The following is a 25423-nucleotide window of genomic DNA, read 5'->3' as shown; positions in this document are numbered from 1 at the left end:
CACACACACATTCACTTAGACACACACACTTACAGACACACACACATACACACACGAACACTCACAAATTATTATTTTTTAAAATTTTATTTTAAATCCACCCAGCCCGGTCCAGTGGGGCTGCTGGGTGGCAGGCAGGGGGCGGACAGGCAGAGTAGGCGGCGAGGGAGCTTTAATCTTCCTGCTCAGCTCCCTCGTGTGCCGCTTAGTAATGCCAGGAGCCGGAGTCATATTCCGGCTCCCGGCTTCATTATGCAGCGCGGAGGGAGCTGAGCAGGAAGAGCTCAGATGAGCATGCTCCCTCGATGCCTACCGCCCACCTCGGGGGCGGGGGGGTCTTAAAAGTGGCCTCGTGGCAGATGCCTTATTTGCCTCGCAGAAGATACATCCCTGCACTTACCCTGTTATCCTACCATAAACAACATGCAGATTACAACAGTGAGACATGCTAGCTAGAGCAGTCAAAATTCATTAAACTTCACTTTTATTCCATTATATAAATTCAGTAAACAGTTGCCCTAATGGACATGGACAGCATGGGGATAAAAATCACCCATGATGCATTTAACACCAAACAATGCTAATTCATAAGGAATTTCTGATGTGAAACATGCAAAATGTGATATACCTGTGTCCTTAGGTAACCTGTCCCTCTACCTCAGTGGTAGTCAACCTTTTTCTACCTACCACCCACTAATGCATCTTTCTTGATTTCGCAGAATATTTTTTAGAAAGGAGGGTGCTTTAAAAAAATAAATGTACATACATTTATCTTTTTATTTCTACTTTATGCATGTTTATAATGTTTTTAACTTTATAAAGTTTAATGGGAAAACAATAAAGTAAATTGAAATTACCTTTACTAGTGATTAATGAGATCCTTGAGGTTGATGCTGCGAGACTGAATATTTCATATCTGGTTTGATTCTCATAAGGAACAAACAAAGGTCTCATTTCAAGTGATATTCAGAAGATTTCTCTGTTCGCTCATAATATGATTTCTCATCTGTGCATCAGCTCCCCTCCTCTACCTTCTTCCTTTTTTCTATGTTTTACCTTCCTTATAGCAATGCCCAGTATGAAGGCTTAGCTAGGCAGCCCACTTACTATTATTAGCCAACAACAATTCTCTACTTTTCTTTTTTATTTTCATTCTTTCTCCTTTTTTAAAAGTACTCTACTCCTTCTTTGTCCTATTCTACAAGTACTCTGCTCACAGACAAACACACACACTCACACTCACACATACACTTACAGACACACACACACACATACACACATACACTTACAGACACACACACACAAATACACACACACTTACAGACACACACACACACACTTACAGACACACACACATTTACAGACACACACATTTACAGACACACACACATTTACAGACACACACACACATACATACACTTACAGACACACACACACACACTTACAGACACACACATACACTTACAGACACACACACACACTTACAGACACACACATACACTTACAGACACACACACACACACACTTACAGACACACACACCCATACACTTACAGACACATACACTTACAGACACACATACACACACACACACACACACTTACAGACACATACACACACACATACACACAACACACATACACTTACAGACACACACACATACACTTACATACACACAAATTATTAGTATTAAATGTCCACCCAGCCTCCCTACCTGAAGAGCTGGTGTGGATCTGTCCCTGGGGTCCAGTGGGGCTTCACTTCGGCGGGTGACAGAGTTTAAACCGAGGGGGCGAGGGAGCTCTAACCTCTATGCTCTGCTCCCTCGCGGGCTGTCTACTGATGACGGGAGCCGGAATATGAGCAAAGAGGTTAGAGCTTCCTCGCCACGGCTGATCTTACCACTGCCGCACACGACATGCCGGCGGGCCAGAAGGTGGTCTGGCAGAAGGGAGCTCTTCCCTCCTGCCGGTAACTGAAATCTTGCGCCCGCATAGCCACTCGCGCCCGCCCGCCCAAAAGGAGAAATCCTAAAAAAAAAGAGGATTTAGCCGCTGAAATCCCTACCGCCCACCTGGAATCCTGAAACACCCACTAGTGGGTGGTAGGGACCTGGTTGACGACCCATGATCTACCTTATTGGGAACTATTGTTCACTGACTTCATATGACAAAATAAAAGTGATGACTCATGGATATTGTCTTCTGGTTACCATCGATACAGCATATCTCATAGAAAAATAGAATGTGACAGCAGATAAGAACTTTTCGGCCCATCTAGTCTGCCCAATTTTCTAAATACTTTCATTAGTCCCTGGTCTTATCTTATAGGTTGGATAGCCTTATGCCTATCCCACGCATACTTAAACTCCTTCACTTCGTTACCTCCACCATTTCAGCTGGAAGGCTATTCCATGCATCCACTACCCTCTCAGTAAAGTAATACTTCCTAATTATTTTTAACATCTCAATGGTAATACATACTAATTTAGTATCTCTGGCGTCTTTACTTTTCTCAAATAACCTTTGAAATTCTCTCCCTAAATTTGTTCCCTTCCTCTTCCCTTCTTCCCTATTCAATTTTACTGAATTGCTTTAAATATTTGTAGATTTTTACCCGGTGTACTTTCTCTATTCTGTCATCCAAGGTGTAACTAATATAGCGTTGGAACGTTTCCTAGCATAATTTGCTACTTTTTTCCCCTTTTAATTATTTATGCTCTTTTGAAGCCAAAGTCTCCAGGAATTAACTTTAAAAGCAATGTCATCAATAATCAATACAGAGGCCTAATTATATATTTTTTTCCCAATGCCAAATATTTTGCTTGAAAGAACACTATTGCCCAAGTTATATTGCCTTCATTAGGACACTGTTTATTTACTTTGAATTATGTGAAATAATAACTTCTTGTCTTCTGATATCTTAAAAGTGGCATTAATCATGTATTGCATATTTGGTTAATATGTATTTTTAGTGCTGTTCGAGAATGAAAGAGGTCTCTATGTAATGATTAATTAGCTTTAGTATGTCAAATGGACTAGCACTGAAATGGACTAGCTCTGATAAACTTGTGACTGTACGATCTCTGACTAGAATACTTACTGTTTTTTTTTGGTTTTTTTATTAGAGCTGGTGTGGAAGCCTTTATGTCAGAGATAAATTATCCTTCAGGAGAAATAGCATATGGACGCACCAAGATGTTCATCAGGACCCCAAGTACTGTAAGTAGCAATTAACCTTGTCGTATTGATTTGTTTTCAAACTTTTGCAGGTGACACATGTAGCAAAAAAATTGTAGTATAGAACCTTTTGGACAGTCTGCTTCCCTTCTACACACTATTCCTTGTTTCCTGTCTGTGCTTTCTTTTATGCTTGTCAATTACACAACTTTTTTTGTACTTGTTTCTTTTTTTTCTTTGATCAGCTTTTTGATTTGGAAGAAAGGCGCAGGAAGAAGCTGGATGAACTAGCCACCATGATCCAGAAGATATATCGTGGATGGAAATGCCGTTCACACTTTAAACTTATGCGCAAGAGTCAGATCATCATTGCTGCCTTTTACCGTGGCCACGCGGTACGTTTTCAACATTTCAATTTAGCTTAACGCTAACAAAACTGTGAAAATGAATTTGTGAATAGAGATGTCCCGAACAGTTTGCCGGGAACCGTTCGCTGGCGAACATTGCATGTTCGCGTTCGCGTTCGTGGCGAACACACGCGATGTGTTGGTCCGCCCCCTATTACGTCATCATTGAGTAAACTTTGACCCGGTACCTCACAGTCAGCAGACACATTCCAGCCAATTAGCAGCAGACCCTCCCTCAGAGAATGTGTCTGCTGACTGTGAGGTACCGGGTCAAAGTTTACTCAATGATGACGTAATACGCGAACGCGAAAGCGAACATGCTATGTTCGCCGGCGAACGGTTCCTGGCGAACTGTTTGGGACATCTCTATTTGTTAATTACATGATTTTGCTATTACATGATGAAAAGTCATGCTTTTATTAAAGACACAGAGGCAAGTATCCCTTTCTTTACTGTCCACCAATAGCAGCAAAGAATACAAACAGTACGAAAACATGGTATACATAGTGATAAGCCACTCCCAAATCCCAGTATAATAATCAGCACCTCCCATCATATTTCCTTTTTCTTTGGAGATGCTACACAATAACAAACATCAAACAGGAACCGATGGATCAGTCCAACCGCAAAAGAACAACTGTCTTGAAATCCAGTTGGAATCCAACCAGGAACAATTTAACGAACAAGGGCTCACCCAGCGGGTCCATGAGGGCAGTCCTCGCCGTCGCGGGAGAAGCAGCCCTAGGGTCGCCTCTTGTCGTCGCTGATGCGGCGTAGGTAAAGAGGCCCAGACCCAAATCCCCAGCATCGTTCTCTGAGTCACTATTGGACTCAAATCCAGCCTCCTCGCTAGACCCGATTTCTGAGTCAGAGTCGCTCTCATCCTGTGTTCTTGCACATTTCCTTTGCCACGCCTGTTCTGCCTGGTGCGGATAGGCTCTCTTGCGTGAATTGGACATGCTATCAGGGGCACCCAGAGGTCATAGTGTTTCTGGAGGCAGTCAGGGAAATATGCCTAGATTTTTGGCAAACCTTTCATGGTGCATTTCCTGGGGGATTTAACTCATGACACGGGCTGTGCGTCGTGGACCCCGTAGGTCCTGTGCCTGAGGGGCACGTCGTAAGTGCTTGGGAAATAGTTTGGGACAAGACTGAGGACATAGTGTCCAGTGCGGCCATAATGGCGTAGGTCACAGACTTCAGGAGCGCCAAGGACTGTGCTTCCACCCTGTGTGGGTCAAGGTCCCCTGCCGCAGGGAGGGAGCCAGCCGTAGATGGGGCATCACCCAATATTAAAGGGGTATCCACTTTCCTGGGTGAGGGGGGGCATACAGGCTCTGGCATGGCAGAATATAATCAGACCCACTAATTTAGTATTAGGGAAATGTATACATATAGGGTTAACAAAATTGCTGTAAGAAGGTAAATGGACACTCAGTGAGGGTTAGTCACCCAAGCTAGTGCAGACAGAAGCTCACCAGGGCCCAGACCAGCAGCTAGAGACACAAGGAGGGAAGAGGTAGGTATCAGAGAAACCAAAATGGGGTATGCCAAGAAGATTGTGAGATAGCGGTGAAAAGACTGCGATTTCGCAAGGGAAAAAAACTCCTAAACGGATGAATTCGGCTCCCGAAACAGGGTGCGTTCGCATGCCAAAGGTGTCGGTATAGATGAGTCATGAAACGGCATCGTAAAACCACCGAACGTCCGGGAAACTAACAAACCTGCGAACATTCGTGAACCAAATATAATGGGAAAAACAGGCGGACAGACGTTCACATGCGAATGTCTGAACTTCTTGCCTCCAAATGGCATGAACAAAGTCAAACAGTGCTGCGGACCCAGTAAAATGGGTCCGGGACCTGGGACAACAGGCTGAGGGAAAACAGATAATGGGAAAATATACCAATATCCCTGAACGGACAGGATTCAGTCTAAGGGTAAGGAAAAAAGTGATAGATAGGGGTTACACCACCCCCAAGGAGGGTAGGGGAAACGGGAGAACCTTTCACTGGTCTGGGACCCCCAGTATAGAACACCACACAATAATAGACAGGTACAATAACAGTCCTTCAAGGTAAAACCCATAATTAACCAGATAGTGCTCAAACATACAATTATAAATACACCAATTATGATTAAATCTCCAGAGACAAAAAGATGGTACTTAACTGACTGTGGAGCAGCAAAGAAAGAGGAAATATCATGGGAGGTGCTGACTATTATACTGGAACTTGGTATTGGAGTGACTTATCACTATGTATACCATTTTTTCTTACTGCTTGTATTCTTTGCTGCTATTGGTGGACAGTAAAGAAAGGTATAAGCAATATGAGCCTCCGTGTCTTGTTATAAAATCTGAAAGCAATCCAGTAAACTGATTGTACATATTTGTCCACTCACTGGTTTGTGAGTGCTATGCTTTTATCCTGGAGTGTGATACAGTAGGTGTGTGACATTAAACAATCTGCAACAATCTTCTTTGTAACACTCAGTGGCGGATTCAGAGCCTAATCTCGGGAGAGGCACTTGTAGATTATTTAAAGAAATAATCCAGGCACAATAACCACTACAGCTCAGTATAGTGATGTGGTGCCAGTAGTGCCAGGACCCCATCCCAGAGTACGTAGTCAAACCGTTTAAGAACAGTTTGACAACTTACCTGGGGTCTGCGGGATATAGGGCATAGGAGCAGTGGTATGTGTGAGGGGTGCAGTGTGTGTGTGTGAAAGGTGCAGTGTGTGTGTGTGGGGGGGGGGAGTGTAGTGTGTGACTGGTGAAGTGAGTGTGTGAGGGCGGCAGTGTATGTCAGGGGTGCAGTGTGTGTGTTAGAGGGCAGTGTATGTGTGGGGCAGTGTGTGTGTGAGAGAGCTGCAGTGTGTGTGTGAGTTGTGCAGTGTGTGTATGAGGGGGCAGTGTGTTTGAGAGTTGCAGTGTGTGTGTGAGGCTTGCAGTGAATGTGTGTTTGGAGCAGTGTGTGTATGGGGGGCAGTGTATGTGTGTGTGTGGCAAAGTATGTGTATGTGTGGGCAGTGTGTGTATGGGGGCAGTGACTGTGTGGGGGCAGTGTGTGTATGGGGGGCACTGTGTGTGTGGGGCAGTGTGTGTATGGGGGCAGTGTTTGTGGGGCAGTGTGTGTATGGGGGGAAGGAGGCTTTTTAATAATGTTTTTTTTAATTTCATTTAATAAAATTCTGTCGACATTTCTCGATCATTTTCTGGTGGTCCATGGGGAATCCCTGTGGTCCTAGTGGTGAGAGTGAACTCTAGCCCACAACTCCAGGGCTAGAGTTCACGCTCGCGAGATCCGGAGCATTGCCGTGGTAGAGCTCCCGGGTCCTCTCTCCGCACAATGCCTGCAGACCGGGGAGGGAGATCTCTGATCTCCCCTCCGGTCCATGAAGGCACATTGCAGGGCTGGCACTTGGACAGTGCCAGCCCTGCATTAGCCGGCAGGGGAGAGCCTCGGTCTGCCTTGTAATCTCAGAGGGGGCAATTGCCCCGTTGCCCCCCCTGGATCCGCCACTGGTAACTCTGTAGGCTGTGCAATAGTCACTCGAAATTGGAATTAGTAAGTCAAAATTATATAAAAATCTAAATAATTCTTGCTGGCATAGAAAATCACCATGTTCATATGTTTACCTTTCTTTTTTTGTTTGTCCAAAAGCAAAAGACACAATACCAGAAAATGAGATTCTCAGCATTGCTGCTGCAAGCATATGTCCGTGGCTGGAGGGTAAGTGCCTCTTCTTGAGGAAACCTAAAATACAACCTTGTATTTCAGTAGCTTTCTACTAATTTACAGTCAGCATGTTCACAGCCAGATATGCCACCAATAACCCCACCACACAGGACCAGCCTTAGGGGTGTGGAGCTCTGCGGCTGCACAGGGCGCCATGCGGCCGACACTGCTCACACATGTCCGGGTGACAGGAGTGCAGGGGGAGCTAATGCAAGTACCAGGGTGGAGGATTTTGTGACTGACTGTCTGCGTGTGTGTGTGTGACTGCCTATGTGTGTGTGTGTGTCTGACTGTCTGCCTGTGTGTGTGTGTCTGACTGTCTGCCTGTTTGTGACTGTAACCGTGCGTGACTGTATTGTATGTGTGTGTGACTGTAACCGTGTGAGTGTCTGCCTGTTGGTGACTGCAACCATGTGTGTGACTACCTGTGTGTGACTGCACTGTGTGTGACTGTGTGTGACTGTAACCGTGTGTGACTGTCTGTGTGTGACTGTAACTGTGCCTTTGTGTGTACCTGTGTGTGACTGCAACTGTGTGTGTGACTATCTGTCTGTACCTGTGTGTGGTTGTCTGCCTAAAACTAAGTGTGTGAGTGTGTCTGTGCCTGTCTGCCTCTGCCTGTGTGCGCAAGTGTCTACCTGTAACTGAGTGTATTTGACTGTCTGCTTGTAACTATGTGTGTGTGATTGCCTGCCTGTAACTGTGTGTGTGATTGCGTGCCTGTAACTGTGTGTGTGACTGTCTGTCTGTAACTGAGTGTGTGTCTGTGTGACTTTCTGCCTTTAACTGAGCGTGTGTGACTGTCTACTTGTAACTGTGTGTAGCTGTCTGCCTGTCTGTGTGACTGTCTGCCTGTAACTTAGCGTGTGTGACTTTCTGCCTGTAATTGAGTGTGTGTAACTGTCTGCTTGTAACTGTGTGTGTGTGTGACTGTCTACCGGTACCGGTGTGTGTGACTGTCTGCCTGTAATTGGGTATCACAGTAATATGTGACATACTTAGTCTGCCCCTCTGTAATGCATGGAAGGCAGTCTGATACCTCTGGCCTGCACTTCTGTTGGCTGCAGACCATAAGTAGCTGTATTCCAAGCTCTGACCAATCAGTGCGTTGCTGAGGATTGAAGCCTTGTCACTGTAAATGCCTGAGCTAACGAGACAGTTACTCATAGTCTGCACCTGGTGAAGGGTGCAGACCAGATTCCCAGCACACGGGAACAACAGAGATCAACATTCCCCGCTCACTGCAGGGTAACAGGAAAGGGGAAGTGAATACTAGTTTTTAAATCATTACTAGTTTAATAAATCTCCTGTAAAAACACTACACCCCTAATACACATACACAAACATGGATGAAGGTGTATGACCGGGGAGGATGGGGGAAGCCGTATGATGATTTTTCGCACCTAATGGCCCAAGGCCGGCCCTGCCACCACATACCCTAACTAGTATTCAGAGGCTTGTTGCTCAGAAAATAACAATCAAGATGCCCCCTGCTTTCCAAAGAGATACTTACAAACTTCAGTATCTTAACTTCCAGTGCTGTAAAAGTATATTCTTTCAAAAGTCTCAGTAATTCAATCTTAATATTCAAATGATTTATTATTAAAGGGTTACTCCAACCACCATCACCACTTCTGCCTTTTAAAAGTGCTCAAGGAGTCTGCATGGGCAGCATTTCTGCTTGAAACTCTGCACATTTAGAGATATTTGCTCCTGTGTGCTGGAAGCTAGTTACACCCCTGGCACATGTGACTTAAGCAGCTCGGCTTCCTAATATTATTTGTGTGCAATAAATACGTCTGTCATCACCGCGCAGTGCGTGCTGGAGACTGTCGTTGTCATCTTATCCTTTTGCAGGCAGCATGCCTGCAAGGCAAAGCCTGCTCTTTCTTTCCTCACTCCTTGCAGTCCCTCCCCACCTTTCTCTATTTTGTCCTTTTTTTTTTCTTAAATAATTGCAGTCGTGTTCACTCCCAATCCTTAACCTCACCAGCTCAGGGTGGCGCATGTGCTCAGAGTCAGTGAGAATGGGCCAGTCAGATGCTTCTTTTTGACAAGCATTCGATTGAGCCATGCGAGGGTGCCTTTGATGTCAGATGAGGCGTTGAGAGAAGCGCTCGGAGATTCACCCAGTGCTGCTTTTCAGGTAAGCTTAAAGGGACACTGTAGGCACCCAGACCACTTCAGCTCACTGAAGTGGTCTGGGTGCAATATCCCATGTCACTTAACCCTACAGTGGTAATTATTGCAGTTTCTGATAAACTGCAATAATTTCCTTGCAGGGTTGAGTCCTCCTCTAGTGGCTGTCTACCAGACAGCCACTAGAGGGACTTCCGGGTGCTTAGACGACTTTGTCTATATGGTTGTCTATATGGTTGTCTATATGACGCTGGACGTCCTCATGCCATGCATGAGGACTTCCAACGTCACCGGAATCCCCATAGCAAAGCATTGAATAATGCTTTCCTATGGGGAGATCCTAATGCCATTACTGCGCATGCGCATTAGGTCTCCCCCACTGGCTGAAGTCGGTGAGGGAGGGGCGTGTGCGGAGCCTGACCCAGCGCCGAGGGACATAGGCACTGGATTCAGGTAAGTGGTTGAAGGGGTTTTAACCCATTTAGCGACGTGGGATGGGGGGCGGGAGGGAGGGGGGCACTGTAGGATTCTACAGTGCCAGGAAAATGTTTTTTTTTCCTGGCACTAGAGAATCCCTTTAAATTCTTATGTGTTGAATTTTAAGGGGATGGAACCTAATGAGTAATACCCAATAGGGCATTTTAAACTGAAAAAAATGGGTTTTTAATAAGGGTTGGAGTAAGATTTTCAAAAATCTTTATTTCACCAAAACCTCTTGGTGGATTAAAACTTTGTTACTTTGTGATTTGGAAAAATAAATCTTTGAAACATTGTGTGTCTGTGGATATTATTTAAATTCAATTGTACAAAACAGCTGCATTACCAAAAATCAAGATTCAAGAAAGTACTACTGACTGATTTGTACTGTAAACCCATATTTAAATATTTAAATGGAGCTTATCCTTTATATTTGTACAAGTAATGAATATGTAATGATGCTCTCCCAACCACTTCCAAAGAAGTCTTGACATCAACCCGGAGCTCGATAACTTTGATTGGATTACTTATGTGTCAAATACAATTTTTTTTTCTACATTCAAGACAATCATACATTTCACTTGGGTAATGAATTCCATGTATCTGTGGCATGCATGAGATTACATTAGGCTTCCTGTTTTCAAATGACAAAGAGAAACAATAACAATACCTGATTTGTATTAAAGTTGGGCTATGCAAGCCAATCAAGCCATGATCCAAACTAGGCTTTTCATTTTCTAATCCAGGGACTGCAAGAATAGAGGTCATTTTTGCATGGTCAGGGATAGGGATTGGGATTGGCAAAACACAAAGCAATACTAGAGAAGACTTAAAGGAATGCTCAAGGCTGAATAACCTTTTCATCACAATTAAGTGGGTTATGGTTCCTGGAGACACTTGGTGCCATCTTACTTCCAAGTGTTCAAGTCTTTTCGAATGGTTTAGGAAGTCTAAACCAGGCTTCAGTCTGCTGTCTATCCTCCTGTGCTCATGCAAATACTCGCAGGAAAGGGCTGCAGTGATAGGTTAAGAGTGCCAGCTTACGCTGTCAGCCTATCACTGGCCACTAATGCCAAGTTAAGCTAAATGTGCGTTCATGCTGGAGAGGCAGCAGTCTGTTGCCTGAGGACACTTCTTTGATATTAGATTGTTTAAAAACAGTTTTAACATTTCAAGGTAAGTTGGCACTAGATGAAGTGGTTATTGTGTGTAGAGTGTTCCTTTTTTATAATTGATGTGCCCATATTCCAAATAATATAGGATGTGAAGTTTGAATTCATGATACTGACTTTTACCACATCTTTCTGTTAATGATAATTTTGTAGGCATCACATTTATTTTACCTATTTTGAAGCAGTTGTGAACACGGCACAAATAGTAGCCTTGAGTGACTCACAGCAGTATTCACTAAACCTAAAAATGATTGGGAATTGACCAGTGTAATTTAAATGTTAGACCAAAGTAGTCCAGCAAGTAAATAGATGGAGAATTCTTCCAAATTTGGAAAACTGGCATATTTGGGTAAAAATGTAAAATTTGTAATTCAGTTACTGTATGTGCATGTGGCCACGATGGTCTACTATGCTTTCATCATTATGAAGTTGATAACATTTGCTAAATTAAAGGGTTACTCCAAACACCATGACCACTTCAGTTATTTGAAGTAGTTATGGTGTTAGGAGTATGTATGTGCAGTGTTTCTGCTTGAAACACGGCTCATACTGAGATATTTTTAATTGTGTGCTGATTGTTAGTGGTACCCCCATCCCCAGTGCACGCAAGATAGTAATCCAGCGCTGACGACAGATGTGATCATCTTAACTCCTAGTAGGCAGCGAGCCTGCATGAGGAGCATTGCTTCCCCCTCCCTCTCTCCCACCCATTTTTTTTTTAAACCCTCCCTCCGATTCCCTTGCTGGCCCAGCTTCTGTACTGGAAGTCTGTGATTGGACTGTGAATGCTGTGCATTCAAGGTGAATAAAACTCTTTTTTGTGTGCATGTTTTTCTGCAAATCGAGAAGTGTGGATAAGAGGGTAAGAGGGGGCTAAAGAAACTACCCTAGATTAGAGTTGTGTGTAAATATGCAACCTGACCAAGGTTTACTACATACTTTTCATATATTTTTTTTTTTTTTTGCTTTGTTTTAATTTGTATATTTGTTTGAAAGTGTCTGCTTGCTGGCTTAAAAAATAATTGTCAAGTGATGCATGTCCCTGTAATAGTACATTTTTATATGTGAAGAAAAAGTCCTACTTTGGCTTTAAGTACTTCCAAGATCTATACATTTTCTAAAAGATAGTAAGGTTACATGTGTGACTTTTTGTCATAGTTAGGGCAAAATAATACCAAAGAGTGACAATGTCATTGATGTCAATTTGATTCCAGGCACGTGTACTGATGAGATCATTGAAACAGCTTAATCGCCAAGCGGAGGCATCAACCACTATATGTGCTTTTTGGAGGGGGTACAAGGTAACTCTGCATACTAACTGGCAGCCCCATCACGTTTGGGGGAGTTAACCCCTTTGTGCTACCTGGCACTATTTTTTTTTTTTTTAAAGAAACAAGCGATTTTGGCATTTCTACAATCTTTTATTTGTAAAACTGAAAATTGTGGAGAATTGACCAGAGAACAACATATTTTGGTGAAAAAAGTCATATTTTTCCAATGTGGCTACTTTAGTCTAAAATGTCTTCAATTCTAACCTTATCTTATTAATTCTCTACAAAAAATGAAACTCTTGTTTGTTATACAGTAAATACTTTGTAATTCTGTGTCCCAACACACATTATATACACATACATTATATACTGTTCTGAAATAGGGTTTCCAGATATACCAAATAATTTAGTAAAACTGGAAACTGCAATCTCATATATGACATTTATCTACATTCTAAACGTCTAGTAATGGACAATTAACAATATTGACATGCTTACAATTTAAGTGTACCGATACTTTTTGATACCACTTTTACTTCAAACCTGTGAAAAGGACAATACACCTCTGTTACCCCCATATCAAAAATTTGTATCTCATAAAACCAAATCTTTATGAAATACTAAGAGTGACTGTGTTGGAATTTCACTGAAAATGTCAAAACATAAACTTAGTCAAAGTAGGGATTACTTCATCTCCGTATTTTTCCTCTACTTGATAAAGCTTGAGAAAAAGCTGAGCTACAGCTGTCAGTCTTATCATTTCCCCCAGTTGTCACCACTGATGGCTGTAGGGAAATTAAACTCTTTATATGGAGGATCATACACAAGATGTACCAGGAGCATAAGAACAGCATCAGTAAGAGGATGGTGGCACCTAAAAGGCAAAGTAAATCTCACATTTCCCTGCCCCAGGGCCGGTGCAAGGATTTTTGGGTACATAGGCGAAGATGTATTTTTCCGCCCCCCCCCATTCAAAAATAACATCTTCACCTAACCAGCCCCTCTCCCCGTCCATTATTGGTCCCCTCCCTTCCCTGTCCCTTAGTGTTCTTCTGACAGTCACACACACTCAATGACAAACACAGAGACTCACTGATCTGACACACACACACACACTGATTGACACTCATTGACAGACACACTGATAGTCACACACAGACTCAATGACAAAGATACTCTCACTGATTTGACAGACACTCACAAACACACACTGACGGGCACACACATACACTGACACACTCACATGCAACACTCATACAATCACTCACAGACACACATGCACACACTCAGTCACTCACAGACACAATACACACACACAGTCACTCACAGACACACATACACTCACTCACACACTCACACACAGTCACTCACAGACACACAGTCACTCACAGACACACATACACTCACTCACGCACACACTCACTCACACAGAGACACATACTCACAGACACATACACACTCACTCACACACACAGACACTCACACAGACACTCACACACAGACACTCACACACAGACACTCACACACAGACACACACTCACAGACACACACTCACAGACACACACTCACAGACACTCACTCACATAGAGACACAGACACTCACTCACACACAGACACTCACACACACAGACACTCACACTCTCACACAGAGACACATACTCACTCACAGACACATACACACAGACACTCACTCACACACAGACACTCACACAGACACTCACACTCACGCACACACTCACACACACACTCACACACAGACACTCACACACACACACACACACTCACAGACACACAGACACTCACACACACACGCTCTAACACAGACACTCACACACACACACAGACACATCACATACATTCACAAATTATTTTAATAAATAAATAATATCCACCCAGCCTCCCTACCTGGAGAGCTGGTGTGGATCATTCCCTGGGGTCCAGTGGGGCTGCTGGGCGGCGTGCGGCAGTGCTGCGATCAGGCACGGCGAGGGAACTCTAACCTCTCTGCTCTGCTCCCTCGCGGGCTGTCTGCTGATGCCGCGGGAGCCGGAATATGACGTCATATTCCGGCTCCCGCGGCATCTGCAGACAGCGCGCGAGGGAGCAGAGCAGAGAGGTTAGAGCTCCCTCGCCGCGCCTGATCGCAGCACTGCCGCACTGGGGGCGGAGATGGTGGCCGGCGGGAGGGATAGCTTCCCTCCTGCCGGTCACTGAAATCTTGCGCCCCCGGAGCCGGTGCGCCCTAAGGCGGCCGCCTGTGCCGCCTTATGGACGCGCCGGCCCTGCCCTGCCCCCATGGCCACTGGACCCCCAGTGGTGATTTCACTGTGTGGGGCAAATTATGCCCCTTTTAAAATCTGCTTGCTGAAAACTTGAAAACAGAATCCTAGGACAACTGTGGCAGGGATGCTGCTGACTGAATTAGAGTAGTTAGCTGTAGAAATAGAAAAAAAGAAGAAATTATTATAATAAAAAGTTTTACTTTTTACAATAGTTAGGCTCCCTCTGGGCTGCTCACCTCTCTCCCTCCTGCAATGTCAATGAATAGGCATGGTTTCTTCAGGCAATGGCCCAATTCAAAGATCTTCATAGAGGGGCGTTGAGGACAGCTTGTGCTGCAAGTGTTGCATGTGTCAAAGCTTCCCCATAGGGAAGCGTTATATTTTATTCTTTCCTATGAGCTTCTGTGTCATGCCTTATTTGGTCAGTGTAGCGGAAGCACCTCTATTAGCCGTTTGAAAATTATTAAAAGGACAGGACCACCACACTCAGACCAATTCATTGAGAAGACATGGTCTAGGTGACTTTAGTGTCTTTTTTAAGGTCATGAAAACACTTTTTTTCTAACAATACCGTACACTTTTCCTGACTTCATAGTATGGAGAAACATCATTAACTATATTCTCTTGTTAACTACTTAGAACAATTAAAAGATAATTAAGCAGTGTAACATCTGAACATATGTTCTGACCATACAATTAGTAAATGTATGCATGTGTTTTCCATGGAGATAGATAGATAGATAGATAGACCCATTTAACACAATAATTAAACAAAAGACCAGATCATGCATGCCACAGATACAAATTTGCTTTTATGCCATATATTTAAAAGTTAATTTAATTGTGTTACATATTTGAGGTCAGTATCTTTTTTCAAGAATAACAAGTGACAAACACATAAGCCACATTTAAAGCCAAATATGTGGTAGATGTGCAAGACTATCTTGGCAGTAAATACGTTGAAATTGATAGCACATTTATTTATTCCCATTTTAGGTGAGAAAAGAATACAGGAAAAACTTCCGTTCTTCAGCATCAAGGAAGATTGCTAACTTTATCTACCGGAGAATTGTGAGTTGCTTTTTGCACAGAACCAGGACAATGGTAGATAGAGCTGTTTTGCTTTTCTTGTCTGCTTTTCTTCTAACTTACATTTACTTTTTCCCCGTCAGCTCCAGATGTTTTTTCTGGGACTTAAAAATAACCTTCCATCTATGTCACCATTAAGCAAAAAATGGACAGAGCCTAAATACAAGTTTCTTGCTACTGCCAACAATGAACTCATGAGGATATTCCAGTTCTGGAAGGTTAGATATACTTTTTACATACATTCACACAAATTTCTATTCTTTAGCTTCTTATGGTTTTATTCTAAAATAGTTTTAATCTTACCTCAACCTTCACATGTCTTTCTACTGATAAATTATAGGTTTCTTACTGTATTCCTTGTTATGATGTCATGTATTAAGGAAAGTCGTTAATAGATATCAAAATATTTTCACCTAACCTAAAGGCAAGAATAAATACGCTTTTATCACTAATTACATATGGTAAATCATTGCTCATTAATCACTGCCAATTTATAGGTTTAGAATACAAAATAAAAGATAATTAGTAAAATAAAAAAAATGAACATTTGCTGTTAATGTTATTACAATGCACTGAAAATCCTGCCCTTGGCATCTGCAAACTTCAAAATAAATGATATTTGCTGTTAATTAAATAGACCTTCTAATGTTTCTTGTTACCTGATAGTTTTTAACAAGTCTATATTCATGTAGATGGTAAACTTGTTTGGGCTAGGTCCACTTTACTTACTGTTTCAGTAGGTCAATCATGCTTTGTGATTGGATTCTGTGTTTGCCTTGTTTATAAAGTGTTAATATGAGGGGCTTTCCCTTTAAGAAATAAAATGCTAGATTCTATCTCTTTAATTAATATATACCTTGTGCTGCTATCCTCCACTTCCCCCCAAAGTACACAAAGCTCCAAGTCAAATCTTACAACAATGAGTTAGCGCACATAATAGTAATAGCTCTCCAATTAGAGAGGACACAGATATAGAAAATAGAAATAAAATAAAAATAAAATAGAATAAAAAATATATATTTGGAACTTATTAAATCAAAACAATGTCCCAGTATAAATATACTTTCTTACATGTTCAAAGTTCTTGCAAATTGCACATCTAAGGGGTAAACCATACAGAACTTCCAAGTGATGTAGCACTTGATATACAGGGGTTAACAGCACTCCCCCTATATGTTGTGCTCACCTGGTCCAGGGACTTTAACTGGTCCCACAGTGTACTCACGGTATATGCAAGTAATGAGCCTTCAGTGGTAAAAAGGATTTCCACACTTTATTGATTGCATAAAACAAATTTAAAACAAAAAGCTTTGTAGCTGGCTAACAGTTCATAGGGGAATTGCAAAGATCGTGATCAGTTGAGCGTCCACCGATACCGCTGTTAGATCCTCTCCCCTGAACGCCAGGAATGTCAGCACCACATGACTAACTAGTTTTGCCCTGGGTGGGCTTTCTCTTGTTTACCTGTTGTCACACCCTAATCAAGCCTCACAATTGCGACTCCGTGCTGCACTGCAAGGCCCGCGCAAATATCCGAATCCCCTGCCTGTGGCTGGGGACTCGGATTTTTCACATTACCTGCTGTCTACCTGCAGTCAGCCAGAACAGAGCAGCCAGGGAAGTCGGCTGGCCCCTCCTGATGATGTCAAGAGGAGGGGGCATAACTTGCACTGTTCCACTGGCCTAAGGTAAGACTCAGGGGTGGGGGGATTTTTTTTTTAGTCTTACCTTAGGCCAGGGAGGGGTGGATAGGAGCCTAGAGCAGAAGCCTGCAACCAGCATAGAGCAGCCGGCCTCTCCTGATGATGACAGGAGGATGGGGTGTGACGTCCACTGCTCTTCTCCCAGACTCCCCAGCGGATTGCATTTGTTGTAAGTGAACTATTACACTAGGCTAAAGCTTTCTCTGACCAGTTTATTGCTATGTTAGCTTTTTAGATAAGTAAATATATATTCAACCACCTATATTTTTGTGTAGGCCGAATTTAATGGACCTGCATGTTTTTTCAGCCTATATTACTATGTAACTATGCATGCAGTAAAGATTAGTGTCACTGACCTCTCTCCTGTCACTGCAGACATTTATTGTGATAAATGTTTTTTTCTGTCACATCCATAGAAGGGTATATTTAATTTTCATTTCTCTTTCAAAGTGTAAAAAGTACAGAGATCGTCTCACCCCACAACGTAAGGCCATGTTTCAGGATAAACTATGTGCAAGTGAGCTCTTCACTGAAAAAAAGAAATCATATCCTGCTAGGTAAGAGATCATGTTAATGGACTTTATGCCTTCATGAATGTATAACAACTCCTAGAAAGGGAAACCAGACACATTTATGAACTAAAAAATAATCCCCCTTTGGTCTTAATGAAGAATTCATTTATGCTTAATTTATTTAATAAACTGTCTATTCCGAAGGTTAATGGATTTATGATATCTTTAGGTTTTCATTGTTTTTCTCCTTGTTTCATCATTTTATTCTTTGGGTACAGTTATGGACATAAGGTATTTTTGAACATTCTCAGTGGTTCAGGAAGTAATTTGATCTTTGCTTATGTGGTTTGTTATATTTGTGGGCATTTGGTGTGCCAATAGGCCAGGACTGTTGGAGTTTGGATGATTTTTGTTAGACATTTGTCCAACCTCTGGACCAATTTCTTAATTCCAAACTCATGCAGCCCCACCTTCACATTTTTGTGTGAGCTCCTTGTCAACCTGCATGAATTTTTCGGAGCTGATTTATTCAGATACAATATGACACACAGGTTTAGGTTGTCTTCTTTTGAAAAGGAGGAGGGCCATATCAAGTTTATATTTCCATCATGACCCTCTTCTTCAGACTGCATTTGAGACAAATATAGGTAGTTGACAATGTTATCTTTACACTATACTTACCTTATATTGCGATAGACTCTAACCTTCATCCTTTGGCAATAAAGTGCCCCACTTACCCTTTGTGATCCTGTACTCAGCGAATTTCTATTTATCCTTTGGAACCGATACTTTTTGATGTGGAATTATAGCTAGTCTTGGACTATTCCCCTTTTTGAATGGACTATTGGGTTTATTGGGTCTATATTTCTACGGATTCCCTTTTGTTAGACAACAATTGTGGTGAACATAGGAGTGGATTATGCTCTATTCTTTCTATACTAATCTTATAGGGATGTTGTTTAATGATTATTACTTGCACCATTAACATAGTAAAATATACCACTTGCAATATCTTCTATAGTCATACACAGTTGTAATACTTTTTTCGCATACCATTCATTATTCTGACTATGTATTTCACTGTTGATGACATTAGAGTTCGGTAAGCCTCCCACGTATCACGCCCCTTTACTCCTCATTGGACATTGGTTCTTAAGCTTCCTTCTCTTATTGATGCCCCTTGGTGACTTTCCAAACAGTGCGTACCCAACCATTTTTTTCTATTTTATTTCATGCTTATGGTGTTCACCTTTTATATTAATAAAACAGCCAATTTTCTATCTTCACCCTTCTGAAGTCCTGAGTACCATTGGCTACCTCACAACAAAGAAGGGGACCACTAGCCCCCCACCACATCAGGGGAGGCACCTTATGAGCGTTTCATTCTACGCAATCTCGTAAATGCATTCATGTACAGTGCATGATTTATTGTGTTAATTGTAGTTCACTAATATAAAGTTCGGAAAGATTTTTTTCTCTAAATTCTTTATTTTGAGAGGCTAGTTTTATAAAATGACCCCGGATCACACATATAAGAGCAGACCATATTGTAACTGGAGATAGATCACTAGAAAAGTTTTCTTGAAAGTAAAGATTATTTTTTTCTTTTTATATACTCTCTATTTTGTGGAGATTCTAATAAAAATTCTTTGAGTTTCCATTCTGGTTGTTTTTTTAATAAATGCATCTTTTAATTCTAAAATTCTAAAATGTTGTGATCTGACCATGTAATCTCGTCAATATCAATTTTCTTGACTCTTTGAATGGCGTTCATATCTATCAAAATGTAGTCAATTCTCGAATAAGCAAGGTATGTTTTGGAAAAACACGTATAATCTCGTTCATTAGTATGAAATATACACCAGGTATCATAGAGGGAATTCCACTGGGCAACGGATCAACATTTTGTTGCTTGTACATGGACATTATTATCTATCTGTCTGTCTTTCATTGTCTGTTTCTCCATCTTGGGATCCATCACGCAATTGAAATCCCCCATCCAGATGATATGACCCTGTTTTATCTTATTTAATCTTTCACAAATTCTTGATATGAATTTCATTGGAGCAGCATTTGGTGAATAAGTATTAACTAGTGTATAAAGAATATTATTTATCGTGCATATTGTTATTATGTATCTCCCTTCCGTATCCTGTTCGGAATGTTTTTACACAACTCTATATGCCGTGAAAAGAGGAATGCAACCCCACATTTCCTATTATGTTGCAATGAGGATGCGATAATCCTAGGAAAGTCTTTTGAATTTTGGATAAAAATGTCCAGACTCTTCCAATGTGTCTCTTGTAAAGCACAAATATCTATTTTGTGTTTTTTCAATAGTTGGATGAGAATAGATCGTTTGTGTGGGGAATTTTATCCCCTCACATTCAAAGAAGCAAGCTTAACCATGATTTGTAACCTGCACATTCCTCCCCTCTCCTCTCAAATACCCAGTATCAAGAGCATAAAGAACAAAACAAAACATAAAATACTAAAAACATACATTCATAGGTTCTAAAACCTATCTCAGAGATAAACTCTGGCATCATGTGTACCCAATACACACCGATGTGAGGACTCACAAAAAAGTCAAACTTATTACCATCCCAGTGGTAATTCCGAAAATCGGACTGTGGTGCCAAAGAATAGAGGATCCAATGGAAGGAATTAATTTTGTAAACATATCTTATGGAAGGGATGAGGAGAGAATTGATGAAAAGGAAAGACAGAGATAGAGAATCACAACAGTAATTTTATAATTACTTTTGGATCAACAGCAAAAATCAAATGTGAGGAAGGCTGAACTTGATGGACGCAAGTCTCTTTTCAGCTATGTAACTATGTAACTATGTAATAATACAATTTCAGAAAAAAACAAACAAAGAAAAAACATATGAAAAATTAGAAGCATATAGCATTAATTATTCCTTATTACAGGCACACCAAATTGACGTGTCGTTATTATAATTCTTATCGAAATATCGAGGTTTGGGCATCCTATGCCATCGTTCCATTAAAGGACCGTGTGTCTCATTTTTTATATTTAAACTGGCCAAAGAAAATGATTCAAAATTCAAGTTTTTCTGTGGTAACTTGAATTTTGCTTTTTAATTGATTTTCTATTTTCTAATTGTAATTTCTATTTTGCTTTTTAATTGATCAATATCATTCTGGTTCTGTATCGAACCTTGTTCCATTTGTTTAATTTTTTTCAGAATTGTCATTTATTTTGCCATTGATGTTAAATAAATTATTTTTAAACTCTTCTGAAAAACGTTAAATTTTGTTTTTGATCCTTATAAATTGTATTTCCAGAGCACTGTTAAGCAGATCTACCATTACTCTTTGGAGCTCAGTTGCTGTCTCACCATTTTCTGCTCTATTGTTCCCCACTCTTCGTTGTTTTATCCAAAGAGTTGCTTCTGTTTTCTGGGGTGGGGGTGAAAAAAAAGATAAATGCTTCTACAATGGTTCATTTTTGTTCTCCATTTTCTTTTTAGTGCTCTTATTTTCTTGAGTTTTTCTAGTCTCCATTTTGTAACATTGAATTTGAGATAAGGAGAAAAAAAACAGAAAACAAAAAGAAGAAAACAGCAAACCTACGTATGTACAGTCTGTTTGCGTTGTCTCCGGCAAATTGCCAAGCCTAAAGCAGTCTAAAGACGTACTCCTTCTTCCACCTCTTAGCTTCTTTTGTTAATTTGTTAATTTCCTATTGGTATTCTTCTCCTTTATTTTTCTTTATTTATTTTTCTTCCTATCCTCTCCCTTTCTCTTCCTTTTTCCTCTTTTCTTTCCTTTTTTTTATATAACTATATATTTTTTTCTCTTCACTCTCATTGCTTTTCTACCTTACTAAAAAAGTTAAGGTTTTATATAGCTAACTACCAATCAAGGGAACAAAGGGGACCGAGGTTTGAGAGGAGGGAGATAAAAAAAAACAAGAAATAGGCACTATTCAATATTGTATGTCAAACAAAAAGGCAAAATGGTCATTTGATTCTGCTTTTATATGTGTATATATATATATATTTTCTTTCGGGGAGCATACAGCTCACTTACGTGTACTTAATGTAAGGCAGGGGACCTCTTTCGCGATATCAAGTCTGCTGGCCATGTAAAGTTATTTCCGCTACGTAGGGTCTAGCATTCTCCACAATACCCGTTCCTTGTTGCCAGCGTAAACAGACAGCCCTCCACCTTATCCTGTCAGCGTCTGTCTCGTTTTCCTGTTGCTTCGTTCAAGGCTTCCAGGTCTTCCAGCCCTCGAGCCTACTCTTCAACCCTGGAAAAGCATTTCAGGGTTCTTACCAAGAGAAGTCTTCTTTAGAAAATGTTTTATCCCACTGCCATCCAACCTAGATCCAACTTTAGTTAGCCGTGGCGTTCTCCCTCCATCTGTCTTCACCCGGCTCCTAAACCCGCGAGCCTCGCAGTGTGTGGTGTGCTACGTCGTCGCTCCACCCCCCACCCAAATGTCTGACTTTAGTAAAGATAGAGTTGAGTCTGATTATGAGTGGGTTTATATTGCTTATAATCCAGAAAAACATGCTTTTGTATAATGTTAGAATACATGGACAAATTTTGAATTGTTACTACATAGATATAAAGACACAAATGAAGCTGATCTAGAAAATATTTTACTAAAATAGACATGCATTTAAATAAGGATCAGTACATGTTTATTAAGATCAGAAACTCTAGCCCGATGATTAGCCCGATCTCTAGCTACAAGCAAGGGTTGGAATAATTTCTAGAAAGCGAAAAAAATTCTGGTGAGTCCATAAGAACAAGACAGGCATTTTTACAGGCTGGAGTGGTTGAAATTTTGTCAGACCAAACTGCAGAGCCCTCCCCCCCTAAAAAACACTGTAGTATGCAGTGCTCTGCCACCACAGGTGAAGTGGTATGGTTGCTTGGATCGCAGCAACTCTCTACCCTTTTTGCGACTGTGGGATTATGAAGTTTTTTACATCACGTCATGTGACTGTACTCCAAGCACACATAAAAAAGGGAAATGTGGGGCCCACCCTCAACATGTATTTTGTATAGAAGTGCTATTGTAAAGACCAGAATGTATGCAAAATACACCTTTTAGGGAACATACACAAAAATATAGTTAAAAATTATACCACATTACTTAAAATCACATATAGTAGCACATACTATAAAATAAATTATTTTTCAAAAATATCAGGATTGAATAACACAATATGACCATGCCATGTTTAAGCCCACCTCTGCTTCAAAGTACCCAAATATCAAAAGGGTACTACACTAATCCCAACATGGGAGATAACCATGCTTACTGCAAAACGTACTGCTTTAACTGCTTTTCTTAAAGAGACAACTGAAGTGGAGGAGTGGAGTGCTCAAAAATCTGTTAAAGACTTCAAATATACACAGGAACAAGGGAATTAAGGTGCACAAGTACAAAAATACACATTAATGGAAAAGCACAATAAAATACAATAAAATACAGTTTTACATTTTACAAGACTACTTAAAGCAACCGACCTCAGTAAATGATTATAGGACCTATTTACCCACAAAACCAAATTGAGCTGTCTTTTGCCTGGAAGCTGTCCTTCACAGGAAAGAGCAACCAAAGAAAGAGAGCTCAAAGACACGGGTAAAATAATGGGGGTGGCCAGGAATTAGTGTTTCCCACAGGCCATTAATTGATCCTTCCCAAGTAAAAACGCTGGTGGTAGGTTGTGAATCAGAAACAGCACTAGTTGACGTGCTGTCTGCCCTAGTACATTTTTGTTTTGCTTCTTCCCTTAGTGATAAAGACTTGTGATCTCTTTGCAGATGTTACTTCATACTGTCACTAGTGAGATAACCATTCACTCGTCCCCTTTTTACTTTCTTGTCACACAATTTGCACTTTGCAAGTCTGCCTGCTTGGAGATGCTTGAAGTGAACCCAAACTTTGCTAATTTGGCACTATACATTATTCCCTACCATTTGTCTTGTGGTTGGTCAAGTTGTAGGTGGCAGTGGAAGCTGTTGAAACACTAGCCTGTACATTAGCACTTTGTTGATTAAGGCTAACGGAAATGTTAATGGTGCCAGTACAGTTGATGGCGGTGGTATTGGTTATCGTCTCATGAGTTTAGAATCAGACGTACCTGAAATGCTGCTAATCCTACTATTCTAAGTCTGAAAACAACTAATTGTGGTCATGGAGGCAGTGGTGGCAGAGGTGTCAACAGTCCTCATCGTCGAGGTGTTCAAACTCTCAGAAGCCATGCTCTACTGCTGATGGGGGATTGAGCGACATGACTCCTTACCTTAGCCCTACCCTCCCTCAGTTTTATTTTTTAATTAGTATGTGACATTGATGATGTTGGGTATGTTTTCATTATTACAATAAATAAGGTATATGTATTGTGTCTATGTACTGTGTAAACTAACAACTTTATTCAGCAAAAATAGGTGTTTGTGTTGCTAAATGAGTCTGTACTTGGTGGATTTACGAAAGTAATGTTACTGTGTTTAACTTTAACACTACACATTGCACATAGCTGCTGTCAAGGTGTTTGGAAAAATCCTATTTGTCAGTGTAGATTGTTTTACTGCAACTCTTTTTGTATATGTGAAAGGTGAGTTCAATAGCATTTAGTGCACTTGAGAGTGAGAGCAGCATTTTATTCTTGGAACCAGTCAAGAGAATGTCTTGGGCCAGCCTTGCTTTTGGTGCATCAATATATTCTTCAGTCTTTTACAATGAAAAAGTCTAATATCATGGGCACAAGCCGTATTACAATACAAGACAAAAAGATAATGAAAGCCTTTGCATTTCTTTACAGTATTCCCAAACCTTTCCAAGGAGATTATGTTGGAATACAGAGGAATCCTAAATTTCAGAAGCTTGCAGGTTCTGTTCCTGGTAAGCTGGATGTAGCTGCCAGCATTCAAAAAATCAACAAAGCTGATGGGAAGGTAAAGTCCTATTTGTTTATTACACACACACACACACAATCAATACTGTAGTCTGCCTTGTCCCCTTAAAAAGGAACTATTCCCATTTGCTTAAAGACAATTCCTCTTTAATGAGTCCAGCAAAAATGCATTTACTGGAATGAAATATGCAGCACACGTAACATTGCATTTAACCTATTGATTCCATTAGGATGTGCTATGCCGTATTTCAGTAGGAGGACTTTAATACCACTAGGGTGGCATAGCATACTCTAACGATTTAGCTCTCCCTCCAGCTCACCTCTAATCTCATGCTGCAGATAGTGATTGGCAACCCCGTTAGTCTCCATGCATCCAATTTTTAGGGTCAAAAATGTTAATTTGTTTACCCTTTTTGTCAGCTGCAGCAGTTTTAATTTTTATTAACACCTTCCCTGCTGCCTGACTGACTTGACTGACTGACTGAGTATATTCCATTTGAATACCCTGGGTTGTCTCCTTTTGCAAATAGTATGCCATGATGG

At 41.1% G+C, this 25423-nt stretch overlaps 1 protein-coding gene across 2 annotated transcripts in view; it reads left to right on the top strand.

Moving 5' to 3' along the window:
- The window catches only part of MYO1A (myosin IA), a 124697-nt gene that overhangs the window by 88179 nt on the left and 11095 nt on the right, over window positions 1-25423 (top strand). Inside the window, exons 19-26 of one of the 2 annotated variants that reach the window (XM_063427244.1) lie at window positions 3127-3220; window positions 3424-3573; window positions 7253-7321; window positions 12330-12416; window positions 15665-15739; window positions 15841-15975; window positions 17911-18017; window positions 24788-24920. In XM_063427244.1, coding sequence (XP_063283314.1) covers window positions 3127-3220; window positions 3424-3573; window positions 7253-7321; window positions 12330-12416; window positions 15665-15739; window positions 15841-15975; window positions 17911-18017; window positions 24788-24920 — 850 coding nt within the window. The remainder of the gene's footprint in view (window positions 1-3126; window positions 3221-3423; window positions 3574-7252; window positions 7322-12329; window positions 12417-15664; window positions 15740-15840; window positions 15976-17910; window positions 18018-24787; window positions 24921-25423) is intronic. The other variant, XM_063427250.1, reaches the window with a different exon arrangement.

This window comes from Pelobates fuscus, chromosome 1, assembly GCF_036172605.1.
Source record: "Pelobates fuscus isolate aPelFus1 chromosome 1, aPelFus1.pri, whole genome shotgun sequence".
NCBI lineage: Eukaryota > Metazoa > Chordata > Amphibia > Anura > Pelobatidae > Pelobates > Pelobates fuscus.
Note: the sequence above shows the minus strand (reverse complement) of the source record. Positions and strands in the feature narration are given on the sequence as shown.